General features: G+C 38.5%; 1 protein-coding gene across 1 annotated transcript in view; it reads right to left on the reverse strand.

Moving 5' to 3' along the window:
* Positions 1–13,502, reverse strand: part of CACUL1 (CDK2 associated cullin domain 1) — a 74,054-nt gene that overhangs the window by 45,623 nt on the left and 14,929 nt on the right. Inside the window, exons 2-3 of the mRNA XM_019459586.2 lie at positions 1,948–2,074; positions 932–1,034 (exon numbers count right to left, since the gene is read on the reverse strand). Of these exons, the coding sequence (XP_019315131.1) occupies positions 932–1,034; positions 1,948–2,074 (230 nt within the window). The remainder of the gene's footprint in view (positions 1–931; positions 1,035–1,947; positions 2,075–13,502) is intronic.

Below are 13,502 nucleotides of genomic sequence, written 5' to 3' on the forward strand. Positions count from 1 at the left end.
TTTGTTTGTTAAATGAGTAAATATTTCATATTTGGTGGCAAAAAGATTAAAGAACAATTTACACTCTAACAACAGGAAAACTATGTATTTGGCCATGATAAACACAGCTCTGGCTACAATAAAAAAATAAAAAAATAAAAGCTACTTAGGGCAACTGTTTGCAGTAAACAAGACCAAGATACCTCAGACCAGAAGGCAAGTGAGGAACAATATCCAAGGCCAAAGCATGCTAGAAACTGTGGATATTCCAGAATTGCTGGAGCACTTCCTAAGTGTGGTATGGATCCTGGTCATCTATTGCTGAGTGACTTTTCTATACATGTCACTTCTGCACCAGAACGAAAATATGATCTGGCCCTGGCATAAAGATAGTCCCTGACCTTCAAGCACTGGAAACTTTACTAAGGCAGGGAGGGACAGGGATCAGAGGCCAAGTGCTTCCTTCAACAGAATACTTTCTGCAACCTGCCCTACCCAAATTTTACAGCTGGGATGATGTTCATCTACAGAGGGTTTATCAACAAAATGTGACTTCACTTGTTTATATTAGCAAATATTAGAAACTAGCAGGCCATCACCAATCCTCAAAGATAATATCAAAAAGGTTACAGTTAAAAAATTAAAATATACCTACATTTATATTATAAAAGTCATCAAATACTAAGGTTAGCAGAAACAATCAAGTTTTAAATAAAAGCAACACTGACATAATAAATGGAATCTGTTAAAGTCTGAAGTATATTCAATCTAAAAAGTTCCACAATTTATATCTCATTTTCTAACAAATTACTCTAAAGGTTAGGTAATTTGGTCAATACTCATCTAGGAAATATTTATAAATTAACAAGCCTCCAAATATATATCATAGAGACTACTTTCAACCAGTCCAAAAATCCCAAGGAAGCAAAAATCAGTATGATCAGTTCTTTACCTGCAGCTCCTTCGAGACTCTCTCTAGGTGATTAGTTATCTTTTTAATCAGATCACTGTACATCTGTTCTGAATGCTGCTGGCAGACACATTTATACACACAACTGTGGGGGGAAACCAAAACAGAAAAACCAAGTTAGCAACAAAGAACTTCATTCAACCTAAGATGAATGCATACTTTGGATATACGGACACTGGTCAAATAATCAATTCGGGCCTAAAAAACTGACCAATCACAACTTTTAAATAGAAGTTTACCTTGCCCCAATCAGTGCTCAGATGAAAGAGATACTACCACCAGCTGCAAATCTTTCAGAGTATGCATTACACATTTTGCCAGTAGTAGATAATCTAGTATCAGGTGAGAATCTGAGAATCTGACTATAACTACTTACAAACTAGCTTCTCACTCACTCTCTCGTTTCAATGAATATCAAAATAAGGGAGAGAGATAATTAGCACCAAGTTTCTAACTCACAAAAGGTTTGCAATGTAATCTCTTTGTGCATCACTTGTGTCGAACAACACAACCGTCGCTTCCTCCTCTGTGACAGGGCTGATCTCATGTCCTACCCCAGGTCCTCACTAATTTGCTGTTTCCATTTACCAGGACCCGGGGAACAAAATAACCAAAGACAGAATTGTGTGTCAATAAACATCAACAGATCGAGCAAGGGTCTCCCTGTGAAACAAAAAATACATTATTTTTGCACCAGATACTGGTCATCCGTGTCTTTTTCACTGACCTCCAAAGTTTCTTCATTATGTATAGTGGGGGTAGCAGGCTGAGGTGGGAGGAAGTCTAATCGAGTTGAGGTTAACTCTACCTTGATTCAAAAGCCAATTCTGAAGCAGAAAGTATAAAATCAAACCTCCAACCACCAAGTGTGGAATATACAAATCACCTATAGAGCCTCACCATACACATGTATTATATGCATACCTACTGCCGTAATTCAAGGTGTCATGAATCTCAACATACCCTCTCAAACCCAGGGAAATGAAATCTTGACTTACCTGTATATCTGTTCATAGGATATGGGGATATAGTCACCAGGACTCTGGGTTAAAAGCTGATCTATGGCACCATCCAATTTTGGCCAGTAAGTGCTCTTATAATCTTCAATAGTTATAACATTCATTACTAAAAGTAAAAAGTAAAATAAATATTACTACATACCACATGTAAACACAAATCAAAGCAATTTTGTGCTCTCAAATTCCTTTCACTTGTTCTAATTTCTTTGACATTCAATCACCTAAATACAACTCAATTATTATCCCATTTCAAAAACAAGGAAACAGCAACTTTGCCAGGGATTTTAAAGAAGCCATTAATTACGATTTAAAAAGGAATGACCATGAATCCATCTTTAAAAATAAAAAAAAAACAAGCAAGTGTCTTCAGTTTCCTTTTCCAGTTTTCGTATCTGTTATCAGTGGAGCATTTTCAAACGCACATCACCCTCAAATACATGTTGCCAATGATGTGACAAGGCAGCCTATCCATGAACCACAACAAAGTTCTGGAAAATTATGAACCTCAACAATCAATCTTCAGCGACACCCCCGAGAAAATTCACGTAACATAGGACTATCCCCATATTATAAGTCCAAATGCTACAGTGACAAAAGAGGTTGCTAGAAACTCGCAGGCATTTTTGCACCACCAGCACTTCCTGGACATTACTAAGGCTCGGACTCAGACTCTACCAACTTACACTTGATAAGCCCAACAGAAAAACATCAACCAACTGGAGACTTGCATTGAGGCTGACCTCATTCCTACTGTCTGGCTCTCCTTCCTTCACTAAAGGTTTCATAAAGTTTTTACAACAGCTGGTCCTAACAACTTTGAAATCCAGGGTGACAGGATTCACACCAATGAAACGCCAATGTTAAAAAGAGCTACTCTGCCCCTGCCCGCTGGAAAAAGGAGCTATCCAAAGAACCTAAAATACCCTGAGTCTTATAGAACCACCGCCATCTCAAGAGGCAGAAGGTAACAACTACTACATCAAGTATTTTACTACTCATTTTACCAGCAAGTGGGAAGCAAAGAGTTGACTTCTCTAAGAGTACATGGCTAATTACTGTCAGAAGTACCAGATAAAGAAAGCCTTTACCTACTGATTTCCAAATTCAGCTTCAAGAGGTCTCTCATATGTATGTGCCACCTGTCATTGTTGCTCAGTATTTTCTTTAAATGAATTCACTTTTTCTTGCTTAAATTTATTCTTTTTAAAAAATGTTCATTTATTTATCTTGAGAGAGAGAGAGAGAGAGAGAGAGAGCAAGCGTGCATGCACATGTGTGAGCAGGGGAGGAGCAGAGAGGCAGAGAGAGAATCCCAAGCAGGCCCCATGCTCAGAGTGGAGCCCAATGTAGGGTTCAATCCCACGACCTTGAGATCATGACCTGAGCTGAAACCAAGAGTCAGATGCACAACTGACTGAGCTACTCAGGCACCCCTCTTGCTTATATTTATTCTAAAGAACACATTCATACGACATGGAATAATCTTAAATGCATTTCGCCAGTTGAGACTCAGACCAAAATGGCTATTATAAGATTCGCATTTATATAAGATGCCAGTAAAGTCAAACTATAAAAAGGAAAACAGACTAGTGGTTGCCAGGGGCCAGAGGGTGGGGAGGACTGTCTACAAAGGGTAACATGGGAGAACAAACTGTTTTGTGTAGAATCGTCTGGGTGGATACGCCACTCCAGGCAGTTGTCAAAACCAACAGAAATTTATACAATAAGTAAATTTACCATGTGAAAATGTAAAAAAACAAAACAAAAATCAAGCAGGATGGAGTAGTAAAGATGGAATGAAAATCTTGACCAATGAATTCCTGCACTGAAGGGAATGAAGAAAGAAAAGTTTTGGCTACATAAAAGGCTAAAACCAAAAGGAACTGTATACGCACGCACACACAGACACACACAAAAGGATGGACGAAGCCAGATCACAGAGGGCCTTAGAGGACATTTTAAAGACTGGCTTTTACAAAGTATAAGAGGCTCTTAAAAACTGAGAACAAACTGAGGGTTGATGGGGGGTGGGAGGGAGGGGAGGGTGGGGGATGGGTACTGAGGAGGGCACCTTTCGGGATGAGCACTGGGTGTTGTATGGAAACCAATTTGACAATAAATTTCATATATTGAAAAAAAAAGATATGTTATAAAATATTAAATAATATTGTCAAACCAAAAAAAAAAAAAAAAAAAGACTGGCTTTTACTCTAAGTAAGATGGGGACATCTGGAGAGTTTTGGATGGAGAAGTGATGTGTTCTGACTTGGGTTTTCTATGGGTCATCCAGCTGCTATGTTGGGAGTAAGCAAAGTGAGGAGGCTGTGAGATGATGGAGGTTGAACCAGGTGGTAGCAGTGAGGGTGAGAGAGGTCAGACTTTGTACATATTTTACAGATTGAGCCAACCAGATTTGCTGACAGTCTAGATGTGAGATATGACAGAAGGGTCCAGAATGACTCCAAAGTTTCTGGCCTGAGCACCAAGGATGGGGTTGCTGTGTACTGAGATGAGAATGGATGTAAGAGAAGCTCAGCATATCTGAGAATACAGCAGAAATTGTTGGTGCCCCACCCGTTTACTCTGTCCACAAACACAAAGGCCACTGTCAGCGATCAACCGAAAGTGATTTTCTCTTCTATGTGGTTCTAGTTCATTGAATCTCCTATATCACCTAAACCAGATCACATACCCACTCTACACCAAAAGTTGAGGCTTAACGAAGGTAAGTGGCATGCTCAGAAAGAAAACTTCAAGTACAGAAGCCAAGAATTAACATAATCATCCCATGGCACCCCAACTGCTGAGTTCGATGATCTCCACCTCTGCTTGCAACTGGAAAGCACTCCTACTTCTCAACCACAGGCTTTACACTTCAGCAAATCACCAAGTCAAGGATACAAAGGAGAAAAAAGAATCTAAAATGTAAAATCCTGCGGCTGTAAGTACAGAATGGAGTCCCACTACAGAAGCAGTAATTGCTGATGCCTCTCAGGTATCTTTCATGTGGCATTTTTTTTTTTATGTTCTGCTTTTAAGTATCTTTGAAAAGAGACTTTAAAACCAAAATGAAAAAGGCATGATCACAGAAGAAAATCTTAAAGCCTATTTCCACATCAAAAAAAGCCGTATCTATTTCCACGTTACATTTCCATCTATAAATATAATATACGTCTATTTCTACATATATTTTGCTTGGAAAATAAATAAATAAGTAGCCAATTCAGCTGACCTTTATTAAATGCTGGCTATTACAGACTATCTGTGTTTCTTCCCCCAAAATTCATAGGGTGAAATCCTAACCTCCAATGTGATGGTACTGGGAAGGGCCTCTGGGAGGTAATTAGGTCATGGGAGTGAGGCCCTCACAAATGGAATTAGCACCCCCCGAGACCTTCCTCACTCCTTATGTAATAGAAGTCGCCAGCAAGAAGACAGTCTACAGGAACCAGGAAGCGGGCCCTTGCCAGACTGAATTCGCCAGCGCCTTCATCTTGGACTTCCCAGCCTTCAGAACCGTGAGAAACAAGTTTCTGTGATTTATAAGCCATGCAGTCTCTGATATTGTTGTAACAGCTGAATGGATTAAGACACTAGCTAACATCACTTTCTTCTAGGAAACCAGCTGATCTTCACCATGGTAGCAAAAGAACAGAATACAGACAAGCATCAAGAGAACCAGAGGTAGTATGAAGAATGAGCACATGTTGGTGTAAACTCTTAGCCAAAGATTAGGAAGGTTTTTCATGCCAATCTGCAATCAACACTTAAAATGACAATCCAAGAAACTTCAAGGTATCTATTATTTCCTTGCTAATCTCAACCTAATCCCTGATTTAAAAAAATATATACACATACATACAAAGCATGTGTTTGTATGTGTGCAGTACGTAGCCTTGAATTTTAAAACTAGATCCTCTTGTTAGAGAAACGTAGTCAATCACTCTCAACTTTGTCCACAAAAAAGTTCAGACTGACCGAAAGAAATATAAAGCATGGACGCTGAACAAAAATTACCATTAAATTTCTAAATTTTATCTAGGTTGTGTTTTCCAGCTTGAAAATAATGCACTACTTTTTAAGCAGTTTAAAGGTACTAAAACTCAAAACCCAACAAGGCCCAGGTCAGTAATATAAATGAGCAAAGCAGGCCTAGTATAAAAATCAGAACAATGAGCATTTCAATGAACTGAAGAATGCAGTGCTCTCTAGAGACAGTCCAGTTCAAAAAATGTAAAATCCCTAGTGTTAGCCTCAAAACATCATGTCACAAGACTTAAACCTAGAAACACATATTTATTAGATAGCAAGTTCATGCAGTCTAAGTCCTACTGAGAAAGTTGCTTAGTTGATCTTTACTAAAATAAAGTGAAATAAAGTCTAAAACACATGGAATAGTTGAAATCTAAGGTTTGGGAATATTAGCAGGTTATTAATAAATAATAAACTATTAGAGATATATAATTCATACCAGGCAGGAATACATATGTTCAATTCTCATACTTATTTATCCAAGTAATTCATCAAAACTTGACATATTACACACTGTCCATCTCCCTCAAACTAGACACTCGCCCCCTGGAGGAGGAATTTACTACTACAGCCCCAACTCCCGCCAAAGAGTGCCTAGCACATGACAAGTACTCACTAACACGTGAATGAATTTACCGAAAACCAAAATAAATGCTTACTATAAAAACAGCTGATGGCATACCACTTAGTGGTTGTTCTGGAATTAAAGTTTAAAGCATATTTTATTTCACACAGACTGAAGTAAACCAGGTTAAGTTCTACTATTCCTTTTGAATTTCTTTGTTATTTGTTTGTAAGGAAGGGGAAGATATATTCAGAAATTATATCAGGCATTATTAATTTATACTTGGTCTACTGCAAGACCTTTCATTACCTTATATTAGTGGTTCTCCAAGCGTGATACTCAGAACAGTGTCAGTATCATCTAAACTTGTTGTAAATGCCAACTGCCAGGCCCTAGCCCAAAACTACTGAATCAGAAAGCTGGAGAGGAGCGGGCAGTGAGTCACAATACAGGACTCTGTTTACCAAGCACCCCAGGTGATTCTTACACCTGCTCAAGTCTGAATGAGACCCACAGCCTAATGCTACTCCAGCAGCTCAGGACAGCCAGGGTCACAGGTATATTCGGAACAACCTGTAGAGTCAAATAAAGGTGTGAATGTATCAAAGAAGAATGGTGAAACAACAGCTAGAAACTGTTTTCATATCAAAAATTCCTTAACTTTATATATTCCTCTATGTCTCTTTTCTTCCCACCAAGAACACTGCCTTCATTCAGAATTGACTCCTGAAGAATACAGCAAAGGCAGGGCAGGGCGCCCAGGGGACTCAGTGGGTTAAGCATCAGACTTCGGCTCAGGTCACCATCTCACAGTTCGTGAGTTCAAGCCCCGTGACGGGCTTTGTGCTGACAGCTCAGAGCTTGGAGCCTGTTTCGGATTCTGTGTCTCCCTTTCTCTCTGCCTCTGCCCCAACCCCCTCCCCGCCCCCGCCCAATGCTCTGCCTCACCCTCAAAAATAAACAAACTTAAAAAAAAAAAATACAACAAAGGCAATTACAAATTAAATGATTAAGCCAAATTTAATAGGCCAAATTATGTCTCAAATGCAATGACTTCTTAGATTAACTATAATTAATGACAACCAGATAAGATGACAGAATGGACTAGGGCAAAAAGCTCTGGGTTTTCTATTTAATTCTGGCTAGTGTATGTGATCTTGGGAAAAAAAGTATGACTTCTTCATCAGTGACAATCCAGTAAACCTGTGTTGTCCAAAACATTACCACCTGGTAGAATGCTCTACTCTCTCCAGCACAACGGGATGACTGAACACTTTCAAGTAATGGACAGAGAGAAGCTGAAGGCCAAGAACAAAGCCTGGGAGTTGGGGGAAAGTCCGTGGGAATGAAGAAAAGGAATAGAATAAAACAGGAGACTCTGAAGCAGAACAAAGTAATGTATTCTAATAAATAAATGGGGTGTTAACTAAAAAAAAGAAATTTCCAATTATTTATTTCTCTCAAAAGGAAAATAACTTGATACTGGCACAAGAGGTGGTTAATACTTAGCCGTTCGTAAGAGAACTAGCTGGTTTAAAAAAAAAAATAGTAACAGGGGTTACCAAATACTTTAAATATCCTTTCCCTTAGGAGAAAAAAACCCCTACAAGTTAGGTATATTCTGATTTGCCAATAGAGGAGGGTAGCTAATGTTAAGTCCTAATGAAGCAACTGTTTCTTAAGTAGGCAAAAACCTGGGGCACCTGTGTGGCTCAGTAGGGTGAGTGTCCAACTGTGGCTCAGGTCATGATCTCACAGTTCATGGGTTCAAGTCCTGCATCAGGCTCTGCCCTGACAACGTGGAATCTGCTTCGGATTCTCTGTCTCCCTCTCTCTCTGCCCCTCACATGCATTCTCATTCTCTCTCTCTCTCTCTCTCTCTCTCTCTCTCTCTCTCTCTCTCAAAAATAAATAAATAAGCATTAAAAAAAAAAAAAAAAAGCAGACAAAAACCTTTTAAAAGTTCCATGCTTCAGGTATTTGTTTAGGAAGTTTCTAAGACTTAGAGTTTGTGGTTTCATTCAATTAAATACTATGGACAATATAAAATGTCTCCTGTGATCATTAAGAAATCATTCCATGTAAAAATGAAGTTACATTCACATAAACAATTAAATTAACACTACTATCTTATATTTATTTCTGTAAGTCCTTATTAATATTGTTTAAAGGTTCTGTGCTTCCCACCCCATCCTATCCTATCCTCCCCAAACAGAATCCACAAGACTTTTTACATACTAACTATATGAAACTAAATATATAACCTGCTTTGCCTTGCTTAAAATAACATGTTTCTTTCCTAAAAACACTGTAAAACTTGTATAGGAAAAACATTTCATTACTGTTTTACTGCTTAAAAATCCACACATTTCTGGGGCGCCTGGGTGGCTCAGTCGGTTAAGCAGCCGACTTCAGCTCAGGTCATGATCTCACGATCCGTGAGTTCAAGCCCCGCGTCGGGCTCTGTGCTGACAGCTCGGAGCCTGGAGCCTGTTTCAGATTCTGTGTCTCCCTCTCTCCCCCTCCCCCGTTCATGCTCTGTCTCTCTCTGTCTCAAAAATAAATAAACGTTAAAAAAAAAAATTAAAAAAAAAATCCACACATTTCTCAATTTGACAAAATGTAATGAAATGTAATGATGCAAATGTCCTTCATCACTACTTGATCAGAAAACCAGCTACAGCAGCCAAAGAGCAACAATGAAATCTACATACCTCTAGAAGAATTACTACACATTATTGTACAATTACAACATCACACTTGAGACTGTGACACACATCCTAAAACGAACATGTTATAACAGGATATATGAAAAGGTCAAGGGCTATCATTATAGCTCTAATTCCAACTAATCCCAAATCTCTTAATATTCATATAGAAAGTATCTGTTCAACTGAATACACAGGTGTAAACCATGCCAAGTGCAAGTCTGCCATAGTTTTAGAAGTCTGCTGATTTCCTCAAAGACTTAAGTCAATCTCTCCGTGACATTAAGACCAGGTAAATTTAACTTTGAAGTAGTAGCATAAGGCAGTGTGTGCTGAGGTGCAAGCATCAAAAAGTGAGCTAATTTTGCCCTGCAGGACCCTGAGAAGTTCAGGGCTCGAAGACGGGATACAAGGAGTATGGGTTAGAAGCAGAGAATGGGCAGTGGGAAGGAAGGAAGTGAAGATTGGTTGCATATCTACAGAAGTGTCATTCTGTGCAAAAACTGAAAGATAAAAGCCTGGGACTCTGAGACATAGATACATTAAGGAGGTAAGGGGTACCTGCACAAACATGTGTGTACAAAGCACAGGGCTGATTTAAGTAAAAGCCAAAGTCAACAGAAGAGGGGCATCTGGATGGCTCAGTTGGTTGAGCGTCCAACTCTTGATTTCGGCTCAGGTTATAATCCCAAGGTCATGGGATTGAGCCCCGCATCAGGCTCCGTGCTGTGTGGAGCCTGCTTGAGATTCTCCCTTCGTCTCGCTCTCTCTTTCTCTCTCTCTCACTTTCTCCCTCTACCCCTCACCCCCACTTGCTCCCTCTAAAATAAAAAACAAATAAAAAGATTAAAAAGTCAACATAAGAAATGCTCAAACATCTAATCCTGATCCTTTTCGTAAATTAGGGAATGCCATGGACCAGGAAAAATGTACTTTACTTCCTGTTCCACTTACCCCTCCCCCACCATTCTCCCAGAATGAAGATCCTCCCTCTAGAGAAACTCAACAGTGCCAGAGAAAAGATATTCACATACTAATATTTGGCAGTTCTCCAACAAAATAGTAGCTCTGCATCTAAATAGCCTAAAATGAAGGCCAACACTTATACTTGGTAAGGTCCCTTGTAAACACAGAACTACCACAATTAGCCTTTTTCAGTTTTAAGTATGAACAGACCACTACAGATCACCAATATCTGCAGAAAGTTGACATGAGAAATCAAAACAAAAATTGAAAAGATAAAAAGAAAGATATGAGAACTTCTTAAAAACTTTTAAAAAACCTATATAATTACTATCTTTGGAGATGTAAAATAAAAACTAAAGACTGCCATGAAAAAGAAGCAATCCAAATGATCTTAATGTAAAAATATAGCAACTGTTAAAAAAAAACAACTGAAGAAAATATCAAGAAATTCTCCCAAAACATTGAGGAAGAGATTAAATATAGCAGAAGTAGTTAATAGAAGACAAAAACAGGAAATTTAACGTATAACTACCAATAATTCCAGAAAAAAAAGAAAGAATAGAAAAAACATAAAGGGAAAAAAATATTGACACATTAAAATAACACAACATCCCAGAAATTTTCTCAAAGGGAAAAAAGGTCACATACAAAAGAACAAAAATTATTTTTTTTAATGAAATTTATTGTCAAACTGGTTTCCGTACAACACCCAGTGCTTATCCCAACAGGTGCCCTCCTCAATGCCCATCACCCATTTTCCCCTCTCCCCCACCCCCCATCAACCCTCAGTTTATTCTCAGCATTTAAGAGTCTCTTATGGTTTGCCTCCTTCCCTCTCTGTAACTTTTTCCCCCCTTCTCCTCCCCCCTGGTCTTCTGTTGAGTTTCTCAGGATCCACATATAAGTGAAAACATATGGTATCTGTCTTTCTCTGCCTGACTTATTTCACTTAGCATAACACTCTCCAGTTCCATTCACATTGCTACAAATGGCCAGATTTCATTCTTTTGCATTGCCAAAGAGTATTCCATTGTATATATAAACCACGTCTTCTTTATCCATTCGTCAGTTGATGGACATTTTGGCTCTTTCCATAATTTGGCTATTGTCGAAAGTGCTGCTATAAACATTGGGGTAGGAGTGCCCCTCTGCATCAGCACTCCTGTATCCCTTGGGTAAATTCCTAGCAGTGCTATTGCTGGGTCATAGAGTAGATCTATTAATTTTTTGAGGAATCTCCACACGGTTTTCCAGAGTGGCTGCACCAGTTTGCATTCCCACCAACAGTGCAAGAGGGTTCCCATTTCTCCACATCCTCTCTAGCATTTACAGTCTCCTGATTTGTTCATTTTAGCCACTCTGACCAGAGTGAGGTGGTATCTCAGTGTGGTTTTGATTTGTATTTCCCTGATGAGGAGTGACATTGAGCATCTTTTCATGTGCCTGTTGGCCATCTGGATGTCTTCTTTAGAAAAGTGTCTATTCAGGTCTTCTGTCTATTTCTTCACTGAATTATTTGTTTTTCGGGTGTGGAGTTTGGTTAGTTCAAAAGAACAAGAATTAAAATGGCACCCGAAGTCTCCAGTGTAATACTGCAAGCTTAAAGTCAATGAAGCAACGCTTTAAATTCCAAGGAAAAGTTATTTTCAGTTAATAATTCTATACCCAGTCAAAATATCAATCAAAGGTTAAAGCAGAATTTTTAGACACGGAAAGACAAAACTTTATTATATATACACATTTTCTCAGGAAGCTACTAGAAGATAAGTTCTACACACACACACACACACACACACACACACACACACACACCGGAAAACACTATCTGGGAAGCCCCTGAGTAGCAACTGGGCAGTGGCCCTAAAGAATAAATAGAAACAAGATTAACAGTTTCACAAGCAGACAAAAAGAAAATACTGATTAATGGAACATTTTTAAAACACCAGTGACAGATACATGGTGAATCTGATGAAGCCACTGAAGAGTTTTAAAAATAAGTTTGACACATTATGTAAGTGTAAACAAAGCAACTAATAACGAAGATCTCTGTGTAGGAAAATGTAATCCGAATGCATTCCTGGCCATAATCATAACGTAAAGATGGCTTATTAATTGAACCAAAAATTGTGGTATTAAAAGAATTGAGGGGGTAAGATAGGTAGAAGTATAAGAGAACTAAAACCTCATATTAATAACAGGAAGCCAACAGATCATATAAAAGTGAAAAATTAAGCAATAACAACAACTGAAGTATGTAGATAAATACTAGAAGAAACAGCTAAATGAACAAAAAGTTGACTCTGAGTTAGAGGGTTAGGAATGGAAAGTGGAAGAGGAGGGAACCACTGATTTTCATTACATAGGTTTTCATACAGTTTAAGTTTTTAAATGATAAACCTGTATCTTAATAAAAACAAAGTTTTGTGCTGTTTTCTATTAAGGCCAATGAGTTTGGTGAATCTCAAATGCTCAGAAAAACAAATGTACTGGAAAGAAATTTTAGTTTCAGTATTTCAGGATTTCCAATATTCTAAGGCACACGGAATGAAAAAGCTCAGATTTTACCAACTGCGCACTAAACCTTTCTACATGACTATTCCACAGACCTTAAAAAAGACACACACACAGAAACACACACACACATACACACACCTACCTATACTCTTCCCATATCTATATCCTCCCTCCTTCACCACCAAATTTTATAGACTCTAGTCCCCAAATATTTCTAAAATCTGAAAAATGATCTCTTCCAATGCTTTATTCCTTCACATCATCATTTCTTGTCTAGACTACAACAAATTACAACCCCCTAGCTAGTTTCAAGGCCTCCATTCTCTCTCCTTTCTAATCTAAATTAACATGCTAAGACAAATTTTGCCAAGTTGACTCTCTTAATACCCTCTGTGGCTCCTATTCCTACAGGAGAAAATCCTATCTCTAACATGGCAATGTTAGACATCTACACACCTTTCTATCCATTTAGGTTTAATTTGTACCACTCCCTCCTCAAACCCTGTGTTCCAACAATTTCAACTCTGGGTCTTAAGCACAGGCTGCTCCCTCTGCAAAGGAAGTCTCCTTGAGCCCAATCCTGCCTCCTCAACCCACCTGACAAACTTTTATTGGTTTTCATAAAGATTCTCTTTTTCCTCTATGCTACCATGCACTTATATAACTTTACTATAGCATTTAATCATAACGTATCACAATTATCTGTCATCATCTTCCACACTAACGTCTATCTCATCAACAGACACTAA

This window comes from Panthera pardus, unplaced genomic scaffold, assembly GCF_024362965.1.
Source record: "Panthera pardus isolate Hobbes unplaced genomic scaffold, ASM2436296v1 HiC_scaffold_22, whole genome shotgun sequence".
Lineage (NCBI taxonomy): Eukaryota > Metazoa > Chordata > Mammalia > Carnivora > Felidae > Panthera > Panthera pardus.